This window comes from Tinamus guttatus, unplaced genomic scaffold, assembly GCF_059628265.1.
Source record: "Tinamus guttatus ecotype Peru unplaced genomic scaffold, ASM5962826v1 Tinamus_guttatus_pri_ptg000048l, whole genome shotgun sequence".
Classification (NCBI taxonomy): Eukaryota; Metazoa; Chordata; class Aves; order Tinamiformes; family Tinamidae; genus Tinamus; species Tinamus guttatus.
The window spans coordinates 12,299,525-12,323,626 of NW_028288582.1; the positions used below are offsets into that span (position 1 = coordinate 12,299,525).

At 46.2% G+C, this 24,102-nt stretch overlaps 1 protein-coding gene across 2 annotated transcripts in view; it reads left to right on the forward strand.

Moving 5' to 3' along the window:
- The window catches only part of ITPK1 (inositol-tetrakisphosphate 1-kinase), a 461,734-nt gene that overhangs the window by 325,532 nt on the left and 112,100 nt on the right, over positions 1 to 24,102 (forward strand). Inside the window, exon 1 of one of the 2 annotated variants that reach the window (XM_088539706.1) lies at positions 159 to 286. The exons of the other annotated variant lie outside the window; for it this stretch is intronic. Within the exon in view, the coding sequence (XP_088395832.1) occupies positions 192 to 286 (95 nt within the window). The 5' untranslated portion in view covers positions 159 to 191. Of the gene's footprint in view, positions 1 to 158; positions 287 to 24,102 lie in introns of those variants that run through there. 2 annotated transcript variants of the gene reach the window in all.

A 24,102-nucleotide genomic window follows, 5' to 3' on the forward strand; every position in this document is an offset into this window, starting at 1 on the left:
CTGCGGGGCAGCGGCTCCGCGCTCGCTGCGGGGCCTGCGGCGCTGCCCGCGGATGGGCGGCGCAGCGGCGGCCTCTCCATTCTCTTTCCCTTTCCTTTTCCCTCCCCCGCTCTTCCCCGCAGCCGCCGGAGCCGGCAGCGCGAGCAGCCGCCGGGCAGGTGCCCGCGGCGCCGGCCGCCCCGCGCCGCGCCATGCAGACCTTCCTCAAGGGGAAGCGCGTGGGCTACTGGCTGAGCGAGAAGAAGATCAGGAAGCTGAATTTCCAGGCCTTCGCCGAGCTGTGCCGGTGAGCGGGCGGCCGCCGGGCGGAGGGGCCGGGGCCTGCGCCGCTCTTGCGCGCGGGGGCTCCGGGCCGCGCTCCCCGTTGTGCGGGTGTCCGCGCGCGGGGCCCCTCGCGGCTCCTGGCACCGCGTCCCGCCTTGGCGGTGCCCTCCTCCCCGCGTCCCCCGCAGCCTGCGGCCGGAGCGCGGCGTTGGCGGCGCGGGTCGCGCTCCCCTCGCTCCGGTTAATCGGAGCCCAGGGCGCGGCTCCCCTCGCTCCGGTTAGTGAGAGCAGTGGGTGCGAAGACCCCGGGGTGCCCGGCGGCGCTGCCAGCGCTCCCCGTGCTCCGGAGGTGGAGGCTGTGCTCGTGAACCGCACTGAGCTGCGGCTCCGGGCACGTCTGCGCCTACCCGCACCGAGCTGCACAAGCAGCGTCGTTACTTAATGAGGTTCCTGAGCTTCACGCAGGTCCCAGGTCCTGCGGCACGCGGGTTGTAGCTCCTGGTGTGGAGTAGGAGCTTGTCCTTGCTCATTGCGTTCTGACGGAACGCCCTTCACAAGTATCGGAGGTAAACTTGGTAACTGAACATACTTTAAATGACTGACAGTTTCTCCGAGTTCTAGTGAGGCTTTGCAAAATCTATTTTATCAGCCTTCTCATAGAGCATTTCATACTGTAACACCAAACTGCAGTTTCTGGAACACAGCAAGTGCTGTTGTGTAGCAGCGTTGGCAGCACCATCTCTGTTCTGTAAAGATGAAGGAGAGGAAAGAAACTGAGAACAACGTTGAGAAAGTAACAGAAGCTTTTGTATTAGCTTGGCGCTGGGATCCCCTGTGTCCAGCTGCAGCAAAACTTACCAGCGTTGCCTTTTCAGTATGGAAAAGACCACAAGTTCCAGTGTAACGTCCCTTTAAATTTTGTGTGGTTCTCCAGACATGCACTTCCAAATGATTGACGCTAAATTTTAAACATGCATAAAAGATATTTTTGGTTACATAAAAGATATTTTGGGTTACTTCTCGTGACATTGAAAAACACACTTTGTTTTTTAATAACTGTTTAAAAAAAAAAAGCCGATGAAGTTTTGTGTGGTTTGGGTTTCATGACATGAAGTTAAGCAGAATGGTAGAAAATACTAGACTTTCTCCTGGTCATTTGGTTTTCATTCTCAGTATTGGGTGCTGTAAGTGCTAAGCTGCCTTTTTCCCTTCTGCTGTCCTTGTTTCTGTTTCTGACTGGGTTGTTTGCTCCATCTTTGCCTCACGACTTCCTTATACTTACATTTCATATAATGGATTTCTTCATGTACTGCACACATTTATTAATAATTTTATATCCTGACAGTGATGTGAAAAATGGCCCCATCGTGTCACTCTAGCTGCACTTTCCTAATTTCTTGGTTAAAATTAGGCTGCCTCATCCTGTATTTCCTACAGGACCTCTTGCAGTATGAGCTAAGCTCTTTTGAATAGCACCTACAGACATTGGATAGGTGCATCCATTCAGTCAGGCTTGGATTTTTGGAGCGTTTAATATTACCCTGTTTGAAAAAGTTAAGTGTGAGGTTTAAAGATCGGCCCAGCTGTTGGAGCAAGTTGCAGTGCAGTCTTGGGTGTTCTAGTTTCCATCCAGGTGACTCTCACTGACACCGCTGGGGGACCACATTCATTTGGGCAAAGGTTTTAAGTGTTTTATGTGAAATACTTGCTTGATTAAATTTGACTTTCTAAGCTTTTATTCCTGTAGAAAAAGTAATGCCAAGCTCAACATACATCTTACCACAAACATTGTGCACGATAGGAAATAAGACAAGCGTACTCATTCCTGTACAGTGATTCATGCATTACAGTGGACTATGTGTCTGTCTGTCTACTCTGTGTTTTATGGTGACTGTTACTTGGAATTTATTTGCCTGTTGCCTAGGGATATACTTTCTGGATGACTACAAAGTTCAGTTTTGTTTGTATGGATTTGTACTGAGGCAGTTGTATAACTCGGGAAAGCAACAGAAGACTCCTGGTGAATTCCTGAAGTACCACTGTTTTTAAGTCAGGAATATTGTTGGAGCAAGAAAAATCTTCACTTTTTTTTTTTGTGGTCTGTCGCTGCAGCTGGCTTTAGCACGAAGCACTGCTGCTGTAAAGGGAGCAGGGAAAGATGTTTCAAAATCACTTTGAACGGTGTGTGCGAGCAGGTCTCGCTGCCGCAGGGCTTTCTGACGAGTGATTCCTGGTTTGGCCTCCGGCAGCTGTCCCGAGCGGGAATCCCGTGTTGCTGTCCTGCTGGAGTCGGGTGGTTGGAGCGCTCCCCTGGGGCAGGGCAGGTCTGTCTCCGCCTCTGCGCTCCAGAGGCTGGGCATGTTCCTTAAAACTGGATCCAAAGACAAGGAAGGTATTTAAGGTGTAACTGAGGCTGGGGTTTGATAGATTTCCCCATTAAATGTTGGTATCTAAATTATTCTTAACGTTTTGTGATGGGAAATTGTAGACCTCAGGAGTTTTTGTTTGTTTGGGGTATTTTTTTAGTTCTTGTTTTGCTGTGTAAAGCTCTGGCAACGTGTGTTACTGGAGCTGCTGCCTTCTGCACTCGCAGAAGCGACCTGATCAGGAGAAAGTGGCAGCCGTGGTGCTACCTCCATGTTGTGGCCTAGCCAGCAGTTCCCAAATTCCTGGGTTACAGCCCGCTGCAACCCTCAGTGTTTCCACATCCCTTCCAGGCTTCCGAGTGGAAAGGCAGTCTCTGCGGCTGGTTTCCGAGGCCTCCTGCAGAGCATCTGTGGTCCAAGGGCCGCAGCCTGGAGCTGTGACCTAGCGGGTAGAGCCCTTGCTGGGTAAGTGGGAAGCCCAGGTTAGGCCTGTGCCTGCAGGCCCCAGGGGAGCCCGAGCCCGGGACGAGGCCGGGCTCTCTCTGATCCTCCGACCTGCCGCTGTGTGGAGAGGAGCGTGAGCTCTCTGGTGCTGCGGTTGTCACCCCATGTGCCACGTCTGTGGTGCCGTGGTGAGGCTGTTGTGTTGGGATGCGGCAAGTTCCTTGGTCCCGGGCTCTGCTTCCCATGCCGGCTTTCGCTTCCACCCGGCGGCTCCTTCCTGCGCCGCTCCCCATGGCGCTGGGCCCCGCGAGCCCCCTGCGCCTCGGGGCAGTTTCAGTGGGGAGAGAAGTCCTGGTCCCAGTCTCGGCCTGGCTGCTCCCCGTGGCACCGCTGCCCAGCGAGCGGGAGGCTTCTTATCTCCTCGGGGAATTTGTTGGTCAGGAGGCGATGGAAGGAACTGCTCATGCCAGATTGTCCTCCCATGCTTTCGAGTGAAAGCTGCTGGCATTATCTGCTTGCTGCCATGTATGTTGCAAGTGAAATTATGTGACCAGGGCCCAGTATGGCCCTGTGGTGAATGAATATCTGGCTGCTATGGGAAGCAGACTTTTCTATAAGTCTCTATGTTCAGCTCTGCAAAAGTTTTGCAGCATCAAAGCTTATGGTAACTGGCATTGACAAAATATATAGAGCACCTGCAGCCTGGTAAGAAGTCAGGCAGGGGATTTCTGGAGGCTTCTCACTGAGAATTTAGGAGCCTGTGATTTAAACTTGTAATTCTGATGTTGCCGTGTGTCCCTGCCACCACTGAAGGGAGCGATTCCTCCTCCTGTTTGGTCTCATTCTCTGTCTTGAGCTGGTTTCCATGATTATGCAGTTGGCAAAAGCTTTTAGTCCAGCTGCTTCCCCGCTCACCACATTGGCACTGCAATGGTCATCAGAGTGCAGCTGTGTGAGCACTAACTCGGGGTTAGGAATATGGGGATGCCCCGTCCGTTATGCTCACGGCAGGGCTGTAGTGTGAGCTGCAGCTTCTACCAAAGACTCTCGGGTGCCTATTTTATTTATTTTAAGCCTTTGTAAAAATACCATTTTCCAGCCTTTCTGGATGTTGTGAGGCAAAAGACTCACGTTCATGCACATGGGGAGGTGTGGTGGCAATAATACAAGGAATTGCATGTATCTTCTTCAGAAATAAGTTGTACGCACTTGGCAACAGTTCAGATGAGTGACGTGCAACCATTTACAAGTGGCTGTAGTCTATAAAAGGCTCTCGTTTCCTTGATAGTTGTCCTGTGAATCTCCGGTTAATATTGTCCCATTTAGGAGCCATGGAGGTGCCAGGCAGTAAGGTTGTGGCAACACAAGTAAGTTACTGTGAGGTGGGGAGGTTAACACATGCTTCCTCCAATAGGAGATAATCTAAAGTCACCCCACTGAGTGAAAAACGAATGGTTATTTTGAGTAGGAGCACCCACATGGGCAACTCATAGGTTTGCATGATAGTGTGGTAGCTTTTCTGTGTAGTCATACACATAATGAGTCAGAATTTCCTCTTAGTACTCTGTAGAAAATGAATAGCAAATGAGGTGAAGGTCTGCCTGAAGATGTAATCTGTGTCATGATAGATCTTGCAGTTTGGCAGGCAGGAGACATGTACACCTTATTTATGGGTAGATTTCATTGTGCTGTGTTTTTTGTATGGGAGGAACCATTTCTGAGAAAATTCTACGGATTTTGAGAAAATTTTCTTCTTCTGTGGACATAATCTGAAGTGAGGTAATCAAGATCTTCTGGTAAAGCCTAGTTGCTGTGACCTGTGTTGAGCAAGTGGAATTGCCATCTGTCCCTGAGGAGTCATCCGGGACCAACTGACTGCCTTGACCCACACACCTGGGAGCGGGGCCTCTTGATCCTGGTTGGATTTGCAGGCGTTACCCACTGCTGAAGATTGTTCTCAAACTTCAGACCACGCTCTCAAATTACTCTCTGCCCCCTTCAGCAGTTCTTGCACATCCCTGTGCACAAAATCTCCAAATTTCCTTCAATTCTCAGTGAGAAGCCCCCAGAAAGCTCCTGTTAGAGCACACGTCAGCTGTACTGAAGACCATTTGCTTTGACAGGTCACTATGTTTTTTTTTCTGCTGGGTTATAATTCAGCTGTTTTGATGCCAGTAGGCGATCAATCTGCTGAACACAGCATCTAATGATTTTTCCCCACAAAGTAGTTGTCTGTGTAGCTTAAATACTTCTGTCTGCCTCATGGTGTTTTCTTAAGCTAAGTTATTTTTTCAGCCTGCTTCTTCCCATGTCGTTTCTATGACAGGCGGTTAATCCTTCTTTCAGCATGTGTTAGAACCCACTCTTTAGTAAATCAAAATGATAAAATAGCTGTTAACACTATTATCGTGTCATATCTGTGTGACTCGTTTTTTCTCTCTTTAGCTTTTTGAGGTCTATTTTGTGCCATGACTTGTGCAAAACCTGAGTCTAAACTGGAGTTTTAAGATCAATTTAAGACTGATTCTGATATGAGGCTACTATTGCATATTTTTTCCAGGGAGGGCTCGGTAGTTTTCTTTAACTCCAGTTCCCCATAAAAACCTCTAAATACTACTTTTCTTAAATTCTTAACTTGTGCCAGTTAGCTTTTATGATCTTAAAAGCCGTAAAAATAAAATGTTTGTGCACTGATCAATAGCTCCCATTGTGCTTGTGTTAGTGTGAAATACTGCAGCACGAGCAGCGCCTGGGAGCCGGATGGGAGGCTACGTTTCTTTGACATTAGCTCTAGCAAAACCTAATGCCTACCTGAATGGTAGAAATTGTAATAAACCATGAAAATATGTCAAGGGCAGTAGCAAAAAAACCCAAGGGCAGTAGCAATATTTCTTGGAGGAGAAAAGTTAAGTGTATTTCTGGTTCTTGTTCTTTCTTCCTGTAGAGGAGGAGACCTTTCTCTGTATCCCAGAAGAACTGGTAATATGTGTTTTTTTTTTTTTTTTTCTTTCTTTTTTCTTAATGGCTAAGAGCACTGATTCATAGGCACCCTTCTCATAAAAGTTTGCTGCATTTCACTTGCAGAACAAGACCTATTTCATGGGAACACAAAGTGCAGGCGCTCGGCAGCAAAAGGGACTGTAACAATCGTCGCTTTCATAGCGAATTTCTTGCATAATCTAGCAATCAGTTACCATAGATTCAGGAAATTTGCATCCTCTGTCTGGTACATCCCTTACCACAACCTGCTTGATTTGAGGTGTGGCGAGGAAGAATAAAAATAAGTAGTCAACCTAGCAACCTTCCAGAGCAAAGTCTGGATCCTTTTGTAGATCTCAAACTCAATACGAGTTGACACTGTTGCCTAAAAATAAAAGGCAAAAGTCGTCTTGGGACGCGTATGTTGGAATATAGCCTTGAGGGTACATGAAGTAATGCTTCAGTTCTGCTCAGCCCTGATAAAGCTACTGCTGGAATAGCTTTACCTCTGGTTTCGGGTACTGTGTTTCGAGGAAAAGGCAAGTCATCTGGAGAGTGTCCAAACGAGCAGTGACAATGATCACAGGTCTTGAAAATATGGTGCATCACACTGGTGCTACTCAGTCTGAAGAAGAGATGGTTAAAGAGGGTTCTCTGGATGTTGTAGGAAGGAGAAGGAGCGGGAAGAATAAACAAAAAAGAAGAGAACGGCATGTTCCCCAGTTCCATTGTGGGCAGAACAAACAGACAGAGGGAGGGATGTGGAGGAATTGGAAGAAACACTGTGATTGTCCAGGTAGGCAGTGAAATTTGCCGCCTGAGACTTCTAAGAACAGTTTGGACAAACACGGGGAGTGACATGGGACATTTGGTCCCATTTCAAGGCAAGGAGGTTGGCTCCTCCGGAGGTCAGGAGACCTGTTGCTGGTTTTGTACAGTCCGTGATGTTGGGAAGGTGCCTGAGAAAGGGCTGTGTGTACCTGGCAGCGCCGAGGTCCCTCTGCTAGCTCCGGAGCCGTGACAGGGGAGCTCTGGGCAGGCAGGTCGAGCGCATGTGGCTGTCTCTGGCGTGGGGGTTCAACCCTATAAGGCTTCCGAGGTGCTTCCCGGAGGCGCCTGCTCTGCCTTCGTGAGCCGCTCTTGGGAGGCGGCTGCTGACCCGCCGTCTCCTTGTATTGGCCAGACGTGCCGTTCTGTCGACGGTAGATGCTTTCTGGTGAGGTGACGTTCTATGTCGCGTTCGAGGAAACGAGGAAGGAGAGCCTGGGAAACAAAAGCGGCACGTCCGTGCCGCGGTGCTGGGGGAGAGACGCTCTTCTGCCAGGTTATCTTCTCTGTCTCACTTCACTTGGGAGTCCAGCAGGCCCCAAACAAAGGTCTCACTTGTCCTGGTGGAATTCAACCCTCTTTGGAAAGAATTCTGCCCTGGATGGTATCAGAGCAGAAACTGCCAGTATTTTCATGCTGCCCGAATATTGCCCAAATCTTGGCTCATGTTCTCTCCGCTGAGAGAAATCCTGTTAGGAGGAGAACTGTGTACCTTAGGAAAGGCTTTCAAAACGGCACTGATAGGGTTTTGTTGGGCAGGAGTCATTCAATTCCAGGTAAAACTCCCCTGTCCTGTGACTCCCTTATCCTAGCCCGGTTTAGTCTGGTCAGTGCTGAGTCGTACTTGCCTGTAAGGGCTGGGTCTCTCCTTCCTCCCCAGGGCAGCAGCTCCTCCTCTCCCTCCATCGCCCTCCTCGCTCTGTTCTTCCTCCCTGCCGACAGGCTTCAGTCTTCCCGCTTGCTCCTAATGCAGCAGTCGTGCGCGTTGAGCCCGGCTCCCAGCACTGCCTTGCGGAGCGGAATCCTCCGTGATACAGCTGTCAGTGCAAACAAGTGCTTGGATGAGATGTGCAGAGACAAAACACTAAATTCTGAGCTGAGTGTTCAGAAAAATGGTTTATTCCAGCCCCGTGTTTGCTCTGTTGGACCATATTACAAATGTGAGTGCATTTTGAGGGAGCTTCTCCCCTTTGAGGAGTTCAAACAGACTTGCAAAAGGTGCTTTAAGAGACATGATTTGTGTTGAGTATTTTGTCTGTAAATGGTGTAGGTGCTCTTTTCTTGAAATCATGTTTTTTAATGTGCTGGTGATTTTTCTTTCCTACTTTCTGCTTGTAATTTTTTTCCCCTCTGTTACGTCCGGGTAAGTCCATATTTCAGTATGGCGTTTTCTACAGCAGAAAGAAATAGTTGAAGATTCTTTGGAAGCAGGGTCCTCTGTATAGCATGTTGTAGTGTTTAGAAATGACTCTCACTGTCTAGCCTTGATAAAGTTATCTGCGTGTTGGGGTAAGTGGTTAATATCTGACAGAACAAGCGATGTCCCTGGTGATTAATGGCCCTGGAAAGAAACGATATCGTGCAGGTCCGTTTGTGCCAGGCCCCTCCTTCCCCATGTGCGGTGCCGGAGCGCTGATCTCGCTTCTCCCTGCTGCCCCTGAATTGCCTTCGCAGTTGCAAGAAATGATATAATGGCTTGGCTAATTTTTTATCTTGCTAGTCTGGTTTCATTACAAGGGCAGGAAGTGTCGTCCTTTGTATGGATGGGCTATGAAGTGTTGCCCGCCTTGGCAATGCTCTGTGTTGTTAATGAGTCCAGTAATGACCACTTAAATGTGGCTGGCTAGGCTGCTTCTGAATTAGCTGCGTCTCAGTGCGGTTCTTGATTATTTCCTTGTGGGTTAGAAAATACCGAGATAAATGGAGCTCCTGATGACTATTTTACTCTGTTTGCATGTTATACGTCTGGGCCTGGGTGTTTGGGTGAGGGCTGTCCCCAGCTACCCCTCTGTGTTACAAAAACCTGTCTGTTCCGGAGACCATTTTGCCGGGAGATCCAGCCGCTCTGCCCCTGCACTGGTATCAGCTGCCTCCTGGCTGTCTCTGGGGTGGCTCACAGCGAGTTTTGCTGTGACTAAGACGCAAGAAAGTAAAACATTGCTTCTGATTTTAATATTTTTAAATGTATATACTCATATGTTCATTTTACTAAAATATCCTGACTCTTGATCAATTTAAAAAATAGAACCATTTAAGTCAAAAAGTTGCAAGAAGTTCAGAAGTAAAAAGTTCATCCCTCCAAAGAAAGAACTTCCGTGATAGAAATGACAAAGCTTGGGAGGAGGAAGCAGAGGTTGGGCACAGCCCAGGAGCAGAGTGCAGCCCGGTCTGAATCACAGGTTTGCCTGCGCGAGGCCGGTTACAGAGGCTTTGGTGGAGCATAGGTTAGAGAAAGAAAAATGCCCAGATCCACAGCTGCTGCGCGACCAGGCGAGGCGGTGCCGTAGCTGAGGAGCCCCCTCCAAAGCTGAAGAGCGGTGCTAGTACTATAGCAGTGACAGAAAGTTGCATGTAACTTTCCTACCATGCATATAATTCATTTGCAAATCTGCCTTTTTTTTTTTTTTTTTTTTTTTTGGGCTGCTACCCGAGAGTATTTTGTCTTTCTGGTCTTTCTATTGTTTTCCTTTGCTTTTCAATTAATGGAGCTCCACCACCAGCGTCCCGCGTGAGGTCATCTGAGCAAAGCGTGCAATGAGAGAGTCTGTCCGAGGCCTGGGTGCGATGGAGCCCTGGGGACAGCCCGGCCGGTCGCTGTGCTCGCCGGCGCGGGGTGCGAAGGGGAGGCCGCAGGAGCCGCTGCAGAGGCAGCCCCTCGTGCTGCCCTTGCTCTGCCCACGAGCAGGCTGCTTGGTATCCCGGAGCCGCCGAGCACTGAAAGACAAGTGCTGTTAAAGTCCACGTGTACGTGTGGGAGTAAGGGAAGGGAAAAGGAAATTAAGAAATCCTGCTACCTAAGTGAACGGATAATCAGACTTGTGGTGTGGGAGCAGAAGCGAAGTGTAGGCATAAGGGGAGAGGCAGCGTCAGCAGAGCACCATGCTGGGACCCGTGTGCTGAGCCGGCAGGATGCGACGGTAAAACTGGCTTCAAAACTTCGCTGCCTTTCAAAGCTGGTTTAATCTTTCGGGAAAAAATGTTGACGTTTACACCCTTAGCTGTCCCTGCTCACATAGACAGCGAGCAGGAACTGAGACCGTTGGAGGACGAGCAAGTTGTCTACAGGCACACAAATAGTAGTTGAGGTTACATTTTGTTTTTGGGATTTGACGTTTTAATGTAACCTTTCTTTCTGCCTTGATGAAACTCCAGGATTACATTCAGGTTGCAGTTAATTTTGGAGGGAGTAGGTTATTTTGGCATTTTTTTTTCTGACCTTTATAAAATTTAGCTTCCTCTGAGAGACTGAAAGGATAATCTTGTTGCTGGTTGGGGGTTGAAGTTCCATTTTCTCTTTCTTTCTTTTTCGGATGCTATTTTATGCCTGCAATTTTCAGCCTCTGAGAGAGTCTGTGCTTTGAGTTGTTTTATCTGCTACTCAGGAGAGTGAAAATTTCTGCTCACTGCCCTACCATCAAGTTTAAATTGCTTTTGGTTTGTGCTAGCTTGGTTTCCCCTTCTCATTGCTCCGTTAGTGCTATGTGGTAGTAGCAGTGCTTCTTATATGGTCTGTAGGGCGTTGATCTTCATCCTTGCTCTTACGAGGGCTGGGTTTTCAGATAGCACCTTGCTCAAGATTGTACTTTCTTGTGGATGAGAACTTGCTTTTCTGTGGAAATAACAGCGGCTCTTATTACTTTCTGTTTTAAAAATAATTTGAAGCTTCCTCCTCCCTGCTCTTAACCTATGACATGCTTTAAGGAAAGGATATCTGTGATTCTGGGTACTGTAACCAAACCGAATGGGTTTTTAGTATGCACCCACGTGCTCCCCTGAGAGGGCTGCTTGCCTGATGCTGGGTCCACCGTTGTGTTTTAATTGTGAGTGTCTCCGGGTGCTGTGATGGCATGTCAGGGCTCATACTTAGTCACCTGTGTGTCTGCAGCTTGGAGCATGAATTGATGCTGGAAGGAGCCAGAAGTGATTGGAATGAAAAAGGCATTGAGTTAATTGGGGGATTTTCTTTTCTCCTTTAAATAAAATAATATATAGTAATTATACAGTGCAGTTGACTCTCTTTTCCACGTCCTTGACATGACAGTATTGAACGTGACAGTATGAGGGGGGTGCAGTGGAACCCTGTGCGCTTGCAGCCCCCCAGCTCTTCTGCTGGAAGCTTGTTCCCGTTTCTGAGCCGCTGCACCGCTGTGTTACGCGTTTCCTGATGCCCCCTTTTAGCTCACAATGGATATTGTTTGCATGGGGGTTGGCTCAGTATGCTTGTGCTGGGATCTCAGCTTGCTTTTTGTCTCAAATAATCCCTTAAAATATAGTGCTTTATCCCGCTCCTCTCAGGCAAGTTTTTCTCTAGCATTGTTGCAGTGGTAATAAAATAATATAGCTCTAATTGGCAGAGATTAGTGAAGACAAACACTGTTTGAGGATATTTCTCTTGTGTCTGGTTACAGAGCAGGACTTTGAAAACAGGAGCCTAGCTAAGATGGGCCCTCCGACTGACCTGCTCTAGCTGTTCTTATAATTTCCTTGACATTCCTTTGTTCCTAGTTTCTCCTCTTTGTCTTTCGGGAAGAAAAATGTAGAACCAGAGGAGAGTTTTTTTAAAAACAGAAAAAAGTATTTCTGAAACCATAAAGCATTGGTAAAGAATGTTCTACAACCAGCATGTGCTTTCGCTGAGATACCGGCTTTGATGCACTTTTCCGTAACCTATTGGTATTTTCCCCCTTCCCTCCCTGCCAACCCCACATGACAGTAACTGCAATTGAGAGCGCCCTGAAGTAAAATATTGAGCTTGAGCAAATAATTTGGAAACAGTCATTTGTTCCAAGGCAGCTTTACCACTCACTTCTTGGACAAAGCTGTTCTCTGGTGTGTAAAGTGCAAATCTCTGTTACTGTTCTATGGGTTAGTTAGATGGGCATCAAGTTCTTTGTTTTAGTGCTTGTTTCTAAAACAGTAACCCTTGCCTGTGAATGAGGCTCCCTCTCAAAAGCTCCTGCCTCCTGTTGAGGTAATCTCTGCTCTCCTGATCTCCATGGAAGCTGAGGATGCTCATAGATCTTGGGCTAATCCAGCTCCCTGTGATGCTGTAGCTGAATAAACTGGGACTGGGTTTACCTGATTTCACATACTATTTTATTTTATTCTATCTTTTAGTGGAGAATTTGAGAGATGAGGATTGAAACTGTCTGCTCACAGTGGCACAAATCCAGTGTCAGTGTCCTCAGCAGGCCCTGGACCAACACTCAGAGCGTCTTGGCTGGCCTCTTCTTCCGTTGCTGCTTGATGGATACGGAGAGCGGGCGTTTAGAGCGTGTAGTGGCTTGACGGAAAGGATTGGTGGCCAAGAAGCCAAAGGGCAGTAGGTAGTAATTAGAACCTACCACAACTGCAGTTCTGAGCAGCTGCTTGGCCCGGGGAAGTATCCGGTGGAGTAGCCTGCAATGTTTGGAGGATCAAGTGTAGTACTAGAGTTTCCTGTTTCTTAGTAGTTGCTGCTGCCACCTTTTCTTATGTTGAATGATAAGTGGGTGTGAAAGCTCCCGACAGGAATAGATTTTAGGATACTTACTGATGGTAGTGAAAGTTGCAACAAATAATGTTTATGGGCGGAAAATGTTCCTGCTGCCTCTTGGCCTCCCCTTTAAATCGAGGATCCCCAGTTGTTGGGGGCTGCCCCAGGCAAAAAGGACCAGCCTGGCGATGCTGTTAACAGAGAAGGAAGCTTGTGTGGGAAAATGTTTTTGGTTAAATATTATTCCGTTTATAAGACAGCAACGTCTGTGGGGGTGTTTTCAGCAGCCACTAGCTTGCAGCGGATAATTGTTGGAGCCTCCTCTAAGAACAAGGATGAGGGGTCTGTTTCGATAGAGCCTGACCACCTTGTGATGGAATAAAAACTATTAAAGGGTTAACTTTTCCTGCTTCTTCTCTATATGTTTCTAGCTGAATGTGAAAATTCTTTCCTTAGCTTTTCCCTGCCCTCTAACAGTCTCAGGAAATGGTTTATTCAACGTGCCTGATGTCAGTGCTGGGTGCCTGCACGAGCTTGCGGGCACTCACAGTCCCGAAGAGCTGAGAGGTGGCTCTTTCCCTCCCTGCTGCTGATGGGGAGCTTTGCTCCTGGGGGCTTTGAAGCAGCTGCCCCAGCAGCCTGGAAATCAGGCTCAAGTCTTAGGTATTCTGGGGTGAACTGCCAGCACTGGAAACACGTTTAAATATTTGATATCTCCCATGTATTTGTTGATATCTAAAGCCACAGGTGGTGGTGGGGTGGGAAGAGAGTTCCCAAGTCAAAGAACAATCTCTGGTCCAAGAGAGGCAGTGAAGTCTCTCAGATGAGGCACCGGCCTCGCAGTCAGCATGGGATTGGCTCCTGGCTCTAGGGCAGACTTTATTGTCACCAAAACAAGTCAGCGAATTCCCTGCTGTCTTTTTTTTTTTTTTTTCCACTTATCAAGTGAGGAAATAATAAAGCACTCTCATAATGCTGTTGTATGGCTGAATTGCTAGCAAACTGCTCAAATGTCTTTGGATCTCAAAGAATGAACAAAGTGTTAATTATTTGGTCTTGGTAGTTGCCAGCAGCTCTTTATTCACCTTGATCTACTCCAAGCCACTGTGCAAAATTAAAATTAGACTGTTCTCATCCGTGATTTCTTTAAAATAAATAGTATCACTGAGCAAGTTGTTGAGGACCCCAACATTTTCACAATTTTAGCTGTCGCATAATTGCTTTAATCTCTCAGAGCTATTTAACTGGTAAATATTTTTTAGGTTAAGTGCATTGCTTTGATGTAGACTTTTGCCACGCTACAATTTTTTCTTGCACTGATGTTTTTAACTCCACTCTTCTAATGTATGCTGAAAAAGAAGCTGAATTGTGAGAGAAGAGAAGGAGCCATGCGATCGTGCAGAAGTTTAGTCCAGCTGAGACAGTGATGGTGAAGAGGGATGTTTTCTTGCTTATATTTTTCTCTGCATTTTGCGTAGGTGCGCAAGTAAGGCCTTATAACTCCACAGAAATAGCAGAGTTGCCATTTTTGAGGGACACATAGAACCTATGGAACACAAGAAGAAATGAAAATTTAGGAAGCTACAAATGAAGTTGAGCCTGATCATCTGACCCTAATGGATATCTTTTTGTAGTGATGAAATCCTTTAACAAATACAAGAACTTTGGAAAAGGCTCTTGTAAGGTAGAAATCTTTCAGCGTCTTCTCTGAAGAGGTGCTATACAACTTACTTGTGTAGCTGTGAAATAAAAAAGAAATGTTTATCAGAAGCGATTTCTTTCACATATTTGGAGTTGTTTACTGTGGCTGACTCTTCAAAAAGTCTTTACTCTGTCACGTTTATTATATAGGAGTTTAGTTGTAATAAACATAGAAAAGACTTGAATGATTGAATGGCAGATGGCTGTGCAGAAGGGAGTTTTAGCTTGGTTTTGTCATGCTTATATAAAAATGAAAAGATCGGGTATCACTATACAGCATTTCTTTTTTTTAAGGGATCTGATGTTTACCATTGTACCAGGAAACATGTTTTTTTTTTTTTTTTTTTTTTTTCCCCTTTAAATGATGCCCAGTATCTCCTTGGAGATTTTAAGACTGCATATTTAGCTTCTGGCAAATAGAATCATGTTGATGCATCCTGTAAACTGATGCATGAGGAATCACATAATCTCTCTTAGATAACTGGCAAGCAGCACAGAAAGTTATCACTGTTCCTTTACAGATTAGGATGATGAGGATGTGAGCTGACCACGTTCTGACAGTGAAAGCGGAGGGCTCTAATCTGAACACTCTCAGGTGAAAACAAGGGAGGCAGAGGCAGGTAACTTGTTTGAGGTGAAGCTTGGTGTTTTATGGTGAGCCCCGTTTACACAGTTTGTGTCGTGCCCGGGACTGAAAAGAGAACTAGGCAGAACGATGCGGGTTGCTGAAAGTTGCAAAAAGTTCTCAAGCTTGGGTAAAAGTGTGTGTGTGTCCCCTAAAGTAGATGGAAGGTGTTTTAGGACCATGTCAGAAGGTCCTCTGTCTCCTGGATGCTTTTCAAATGGGCAGTTGCGAGCGTCCTCTGGGAGAGAGGAGCAGAACTGTGATCGAGAGCAGCTGCACGTTTGTCCGTTGGGCAGGGATAAAACAAGGTAAAGGGCTGCTGGAGTTCCCATCCTGAGCTCGTTGCTTGCTGAGAGTAGTAGTCCCGGGTGGCTAAGCCAGCTATCCCCTTGAGCAGTAGGTAGGAAACTATGAAATTCAGGGATGTTGTTGCTGCATAGGTGCCACTTTATGAGACATCTAAAATGGCCAGTGGCACCCAAAAGCTTTGTGTGGAGGCCAGAAAGGCAGGACCACAGCTGCAACTTCTGTCTTGCGCTGCTGGAGCGAGAGAGTAGCTGGGGTGGCTGCACAGTAACCCTCCAGACAAGGACGAGGCCACTGTCTTTTGGTCCCTGAATAAGCAGGTGGCTTCAATCGAGTTTCTAACAATACCAAACAAAGGCAGTAGGTGATTTGTGATGAATGCCAAGGGACCAACGTGGAGAAGTTCCTTCTGCAGAAGAGGAGGACAGGACAGATGGGCATAGAGGTGGTCAGGGTGAGCAGTGAGCCTGAGAGATCTGGTCCACAGAAATCGTACTGCTCTGTGAGGGTTAAAGTGGCAGAGCAGCAAAGTAGGTGGGACAATAAAGAGCATCAGCTGAAATACTGAATGCCAAAGTCAGAGGCTGGTGTTCTGGCCTCCTGTTGTTGTGTAGGGTAGGTTGAGACACTGATGTATCATATATTATATATAACTTACATAACTTAGAATGTCATTTAGTTAGAAAACTTAGTATGTAGAGGTTATCAGCATGTTTATTTTGAGGCCACCTGTTTGCTATATGAAACCTATACCTTGAAAAATTGAGTTCTGACTCTAGCCCTTTAAAAGCCCTTTGTATCTGGTCTTTTGGTACAAATACAAGCTTCTGCTGTGAAGGAAAGTTTCCACAGTGGAAGCTGCCTTAGAGCAGCATGCTGCAGCTGTGGTCGCTTCATCAGCTAGGCTTTCAAGAACACTTTTGAAAGCTTCTCTAGCGTAGTTGTTGGGAAGTAGCTGTCAGCTGTTCTATGCTTGCATAAGGGGTTTGTAGCAGTGGAAGAGTCACCGGAGAAAATACCGTGGTCAATATGATTCAAGTGTGTGCGTGGGAGGAGTTGTCTGAGTAAGGTTCATTTTAGATAAATGCAGCTAATCTTTGTACAGGTATTAAATGATCTACCATGATTTTGCTTTTGGTGTCATGGAAACAACAACAGAGAAGTGGAAAGGTGCTGTAATACTGTTGCTCGGCTGATTATTTTGATAAGGATCTCCAATGGGAGATGGCAAAAAATCTGGGCATTTGGCATGTAAATCTGCCTTGTAAAAGTGATTTGAGTGAAATTTGCTTGCAGAAGTATCTTATCTAGGATAAAAACCTGCAGCGCTAATCTTGGAGCTGTCTCATGTAACAGCAAACAAACCTGTGCCCTACATCTCAAGGGGCAGCACCTTATAGGAAGGAGCATATGCAGCTCCTCTGCAAAACCTGGGAAGAAGGGAAAGAGCAGCACTGCTCAGTGAGAGCCTGCGCTGGCAGGCATCGTGCACAGCGTCTGTTGCCTCTGTTCACCTAGCAGGTTCGTGGTTGCTGCAGGTGTTCGCATTGACTTCTGCTGCTTGGCAGTGTAAGCGTCCTGTAGCTGCTCACGCTTCCAGAAAGGTGCAAGACCAGGGGCCTCAGCTCCCAGAACAAGAAACGTGTTGCTGTCCGTAGAGAGAGACATCAGCTGCATCTTGAGCATCCTTGCCAGTTTCTCAATGGAGAGATTTGAGGAAGAACTGGGAAGAAACCTGTATTTGAATATGAAACAGCCCCAGGTCGTAATATGTTGTGTATGTGGTTAATCCATCTCTCTCCTGTATGTGCGGAGTTGGGGTTTAGTGGCAAGTTGAGCATACATGAAAGGTCAGAAGTGTCTGAAATCCCTTTTTGTAGGGGTAGGATGCAAGACTGTTGCTTAGGGCCTTAGATTATTTTACCTTAGATTGTTAGGCCTTAGATTATTTTACAGAGGATGTGGATTATTTTATGGAGAAATATTTGAAAAAGAAACCCTTCTGCTTTTACCAGTATTAATTATTTTGTATTTTCACATATGACTCATTCATTCTTTCTTCGTTGGCTTTAAATGGCCAAAATGGCAGCTTCTGGTTTTTCTTTCATTTCTAGATTGTAACTTTTTTTTTCTTTCTTTTTTTTTTTTTCCTCTCTCTCTAAGAATGTAAGTAGAGAAGTTACCTTACACCAGGGAAGGTTTCTCTGAAAAATTTACTCTAACTAGCATTTTTCTTTTAAGAGAACAGCACGTATGAAAGCAGTTCCAGCATCACATCTGACTGAGCATCCTCAAGTAAGAAGAAGAAATAAATAAATCTGTTCTGTACCACTGGAGCAGGGTGTGTGACTTAAGTAACACTCGGTGCTGGTGTGAACTGCACTGTGAAGTTAAGTTGCGAGCTGAGCCGAGCAACATGCAGGCCAGTGCTTTCCAAGCTGACTACAGCCTTTCGGCGCTCGATTTCGAAACAAAATTGAACAACTCAGTGGTTTGTTTGCATTTTAGTTGTTTACACTGAAGCTGATCTCACCTTGATGTCGGGCCTCAAGTGAGCAAAATGATGGCTGGTCTCAATCCCATTAGGCGGACGCCGTTGTGCTGTGGGTTGGAAGTGGGAAGGTGGGAGGACACGGTGCAGCACCCGAGTGCTGGGTGGCCTGGATCGAGAGCGCCCGCTGGGAGTGGGGCTGGAGCTTGTGCTTTGTGGGTGGCGACGCCGGAATTCAGGTGGAGGAAAAAGCATAGGGGTTCAGATCAGTCTGGGGGGAAAAAAAACTATTATCCTGCCCATTTTTTCACTCTTACCTGGAAATCAGTTGGAATGATTAATGGTGATGCAATGTCTCAGTGAGGTATGTGTGGCTGCAGGCCATATGAGATGGTGACTCTTTGTGGCCTTTTAGAGAAGGTAAAGCTTTCCCAACACCCTGCCCCCCAGGTCAGCACAGGTTTGCTGTTTCTGAGGCCGGAGAAGGTTTTGAGGAGGAGCATCTCTGCTGGCTGCGGAGGTGCTGCCCGCGGGTGAAGCTGCGGTGCTGGCCGCCGCCGCAGGCCGCGATGGCAGAGCCGGCGCCGTGTGAGGCCTCCTCTCCAGGGACACATGTATGACACCCAGAGCCTTCAGTAGGGATTGAAGCTGCTACTTTATTTGGATTTTTCCACATATTTGCACTCATTTCCCTGTATGCATGTATGTCAAAGCCCTGGTGAGAGAACACGAGGAGTTGGCCCCATGGATGCAGTGATGGCTGGTTTAGAAACCAACCCGTGGCAAAGGAAGCATCGCTGCCTCCCTGCTGCATGTCATGCAGTCTGCAGCCGACTGGAGATCCCCGTGTGAGCTACAGCACCATCTCCACACCTTCTCGTCTCTCCTGTCTGCAAACAAAAGAAGCGAGCTACAGAAAACAAGTGCACTTGTCCAAGGGAAATTTGTTCTGTGGTCTGTTTAATCAAACATGTAATCAACATTTAATCAGCTGCTTGCATTTTTACTTCTAATTAGTTGCTGCCAATTATTGAGGTTGAAGAGGGAGTTTCAGGGAGGAGCTGGACAAGAATAACCCAAAGGGAAGCAACTGGCTTTGTGTCTGCCTTGCATCGCCCGGCTCCAGCGCTGGATCCGTGTTGATGTATCCGCCTCCTTAGCAATGATAAGGACAATGGTAGATTAGAATAGAAACAGCTTCCCCATCACCACCCCCAGAGGGTTTTAGGTTATCTTGTAACTCATCAGCATGTTGTGATCACACCAGTGTTGTAATAGGGAGAGGCAGGCACCAGCCAATCTAGGTAATTCCATAAAGGGAAGTGAAAGCAGTAGGGCTGAAGTGTTGGCTTTAGCGCTTTTTTTTTTTTTTTTTTTTTTTCTTCTTTCTTTCTTTCCTGAGAGGAAGAATGAGATTTTGAATAACAGCCCTCTGCAATTTTGCTTGTTCAGGCAGCTGCTAGAAAATCTAAGAAGACCCAAGAAACTGTCTGGTTCTTCCAGTTGCACATTGAAACCATCCACTTTTTGATCCCTTCCTAGTGGATCTAAATAGGGATCAAAATGTAGCCCAGTTAGAAAATGTAATGGCATTTTTTGATGTTTTGCATCAGCTTCTATGTGCCTTGGCCAAATTTGGGAAAGTTGCAGCCATATATTATATTAGTTCAATTGCTGCTGAAAAAGATGGGTGTAAAAGCTGCTGTCCAGGATAAGTCATGAGAATAACAAAGGTGGGATTGATTAGAGCACTTGGAGAGTGTGAGAGACGAGCAAGATGTATCAGGGAGGACTGGAGATGTAGGAGACAGCAAGGCAGATGTTTTCAGGGTGAGCTCAAGGAAAAGTTTTGGGCATAGTGATACCTGCAGAAGGACTGAAGAAAAGAATGAAAGATAAAAACACTGATTTAGAGAAATGGGATACTCTGAACTTACTGTAAGCAAACAGGGCAATGCTCCTGACTATCATTTTCAAGTATTTCAAAATGCATTTTCAAATATTTGGAAGCTTGGATCAAAAAGAGGTTGTAGCTGTGGTTTATGATATAGAGAGTACTGTATTTTTTTTCTGCCTATTTATCTGTAAATGATCCACTGAACCGGACAGGAAAATGGATATTCTGGCAAACTACGCATATGCTACTGCTTAAAGCAAGAAGCCTATAGACTGGAAGAAGTAGGAAGAATTTTAATCTTTATTTAGCAACATAGTAGAGTGTTATGTAAAGCAGAATGAAATGCTTGGCAAAATAGGTACTTATTTAGTGCACATACAGATGGGCTTCTCTGAAGTGGTCTAGACGCTGGAGCAGGAATTTTTTCCAGCCAGGATGGGGATTCCCAGAGATCCCATTTGCCCTTTTCAGGTGCAGGAACTATCTTGAGTGGTGGAGATTTTTTTTTATCTCACTATTTCATCTGTATTGCAGCTTCAGGTTTGTTTTTTCTGACCCTGGCTGATCTTACCCTTTAAGACCTAGATTCCTCCTTGCCTTAAGCTTTGTAGTGTGTTTCTGGGAATCCTCCTGACCCACCTTGCTTTAATGTTAAAAGGTTCACAGCTTTACTTTGTTACATGAGTTTGATTTCGAGCTCATCAAAGTTGCAGCCCTGTCCAAGGCAGCTGGAGGAAATCTCCCTCTTATCTTTTGGCACCTTTTGGTAACGCCTGTGGCTGCGGTCGCGCAGGGAGCCGCCCTCGGGTCGGGTCCGCGGGGGATGCGATGATAGGGCCTTTGCCAGCAGGACCGAGGTGCCACAGCCACCGGCGCTCCCGTGCCTTTCAGCCGCTGTCCTATCAGCGCGAGATCGGACGCTGTCAGCAAGCAGATTGCTCTGCCTCTGGTGTGTGTTTGTATCGAAATGAGCTCCTGCTGTTTTGACATTTCCTCTGGAGGAGGAAGAGAGGGGCAAAAGTGCGTGTCAGTGGAAAATTTCCATTATTTACCCTGGGAACCAACATGAGTGATTTTTACGCATAGCTCAAAGGTGCCTTACAAGCTGAGTTAAGATTCGTGGAAGAAGAATGTGGTTTGGGTAAGTCCTTGATGGCAGCATCTGGGCAGCTGCACACCAGCAGAGAGACTCATTTCACATGAATCATATGTTAAGCATGGCATCTTTTTTAGTGTTTTGTGTGGTTAGGAGAGAATACGGTCATCTGCACATCTTCTGCCTGGTCCTGACAGGTGATATGCTGCTTTAGGTTCTGGATTTTCTGAGATTCACGTCACAGAATCACAGAATGGTTGAGGTTGGAAGGGACCTCTAGACATCATCTAGCCCAGCCCCTTGCTCAAGCAGGGGCAGTAACTTGCCCACCATGACCCCAGGTCCTTCTCCACAGAGCTGCTTTCCATCAGGTCAGTCCCCAACCCATCCTGGTGTATGGGCTATTTTTCCTTAGCTGAAGGACCCTGCACTTGCATTTGTTGAACTTCATGAGGTTCCTCTCTGCCCAGTTCTCTAGCCTCACCTGTATCGATTGTTCATGTAATTCTGTGTGTATATAATTAAAGTCATTCTTTAACATACTATATGTAATTAAACATTAACACACTATATGTTTAGTAATGTAATATAGAGTATGTTAATAAATGACTTTGATAGTTAAAGTCATTCATGACCACATTTGCCATTTACCATTCCCAGTTCAGCCGCGTTTTCCTGTGAGTAGGACCATGCCCGAGCACTGCATCCGTTGCCGACGTTTTCCTCGTTTCCGTGCTGGATGATGTTCCTGTCGTGCCCATGGCCAAGCCGATTCCCTGCAGTGCTGCCCCTCAGCGCAGTGCTCAGAACGGTGACAGTAACACTTGGGGGAAGCCAAGCTGTCCTGCGATTGCAAGGCTCTCAAAGAGGCTTCCGAATAGAGAAACATCATTTCTCTTGGAATATGGTGATTGGTTGAAGTGGAGGGGAGCTGCTCTAACTGGTGCTGGCTTCTGGACCTGTTGTGATGGAGGAAAGCAATCCATTTCTCAGCTCAGTCATTTGTACCATGTATTTGTTAGTCTGTATCTTTTCCCTTCAAATAGGGGTTGTGGAGCTGCATGTTTCACTTTCTAGTTGCTTTTCTATCTGCTACACATATGGTTCATGCAGTATTTGGGACTGAGTAGCAAAATAAAGATGAATCCTTTTTTGGGTTACATAACATGAATTTGAGTCTAAGCGGACCAGTCCTCTTCAAAATAATAGCTGTATGCAGAAATGCCCCAAACTGAAGATTGAAGCTTGAAATGTTATCTCAAAGGGAGCAAACAAAGCAGAGGAACTGACTGAATGAGTTATATGAGGTTTTACTGATAGAGTTTTAGGAGTAAAGATTCCTAGGAACGTATGTTGCATTAGTCATTTCTTGCTAAGTCTTTCCATGGATATCCTTTTAAGCTGATGAAATGCCAGATTCGTATATGTTACAGAATAAGTAATTGGCCACAGTAATTTCTTCGCTCCAACTCTTGCTGTTAATTGCTATGAAACGATGACATTACTCCCGTTCCATAACTTAAGAGCAGAGCTGTTCTTTACGTACACAAACGGCCATCACCCAAGAACGTGGGAAACGAGAAATGATGAATGAACTCAAATCTAGTGAGACTTGGTGCCTGGCTTGTACCAGGTTCAAGCCTTAGGGCCGACCTTTATGCAAAAAGTGGGAAGAAGTGGGGAGAGGTTGCAACAGAGTTTCTTTTGTGAGCAGAAATGAACTTGTTCTTGTTAACCTTTTCCTGTTTGTATGATGCAGTTTTGCATGGCGAAACCCCTTAGACACCTATATATCTTTTTGAAGCTGGGCTGGAAGTGAATAAACTCCTTTTTGCATGGCAGGTTGCTCAACTTAAATGCGTCTCGTCCTTCTGCCAAAAAAATGCCAAGTCTTTCTTAGATCCAAGAAGTAGAAGGAGAGAAAAAAAAATGCATGTCTCATGCATGTCTCAGTGGATGTCTGGCCCCTATAAAACTCTGGCAAGGTTTGTGTAAGGCTGTTTGCCAGTGTCTTGGAGAGTGGCAGTGGGTGCCCAGCGTTCGGTTTCAGGGTTAACGGGTTAAACAGCAGCTCTAGCCTGTGTGGCAGATGCTCCTCTCCCGCTGCCTCTTGTTCTCAGAACGGGCACACTGGCCTCACTGTCCCCATTGAACACTAGGGCATTTCCAGCTGCTTCTCTACATGTGAATTCCAGCCCTGAGGCTCTGGCAAGATGCTAGGCTGTTTTTTGGGGGGTAAAAGTTAAAAATTCTGGTAAAACTTACAAAGTTAAATGGAGCACCTGCAGAAGGTGGAGAGAGGTGATGGGAGGAACAGAGGGAGGGCTTTGGAAATGGCAGCTTCTAAGAAGCATGTGTGCTTTTAAGTTTGCTTTAGTGACTTTTTTAGAAGCTCAAGCAGCTCCGAGCTTTGATTAGTGCTGAGAATTTAGTGGACATTTTTATCCCTTTTCTTGCACAGAAGGCTTTTAGGTTGCCTTACCAGAGGTGTTAAAAACCCTCTGTAGAAACACATTATATGAAAGGTACCCTCCAGAAAGGTCTGAATTAATTCTTTGGATTTAGCCATGAGGATTTTGACAAAATTTCTCCTTCAGGCCATGTCACTGTTAAAACAGGTGCCTCAAGGTGTTTTTTAACAGCTCAGGCATCAAGTGGATGGGAGACTCACAAACTCTGAACCCTTTTGAGAACCTTTCAGAGGCTCGAAGAAGACACCTTGTTTTCCTGCATCAGTTTATGCTATTGGAGTTGATTTGTATGACTAGCATCTTGGTGCAGTTGCTCTGCAAGTTGTTCGTGTTGGATGCTTTACAAGTGCACCTAAATGAACCTGTTGGCACAAATATGAACCTGTGTTTGTGATCTGGGCAGCTTATTTGCAGTAATAGAGAAGAATTGCTTGATGCCTAAGGCTGGTGGGTGTTGCTTAAGGGTAAAACCACTAACAAAACAAGCTTTGGATGCCTTGATTCCTGTCATGAGTCTGTAGTGTCCGAAGGAAGTAAAAAATACACCCTGGTAAACCTTGCTCATCTTTCAAAAGCCTCAGAAACCTTGAATGCTAGTGCATGGGAGGCAGCTGTTTATCTCATTAATAATTGGGTATTTGGAATTGTTAAGATCCTGAGAGAAAGCAGTCTATAAAATATGTATGCAAGTTTTCACTAGCTTTGGTGTGTGTGTATGTGTATTAAAAATTAGAAGTCATATTAAACAGTGAGTAATTTTATGTTTGGTCACATTGAACAGTGAGGCAGGAGAGTAAAGCATGGCCCAGAATAAGGCAGGGCTTGTATCTGGCTTAAGTACTCCAGGCCTCCTGTTTTGGAGAGCTGATCTCCTCCCAGGTGAAAATCTGTTTTAAAAACAGAAAAAGAGTGATTATGCCCTTCGAGAAGAGGGGCTTC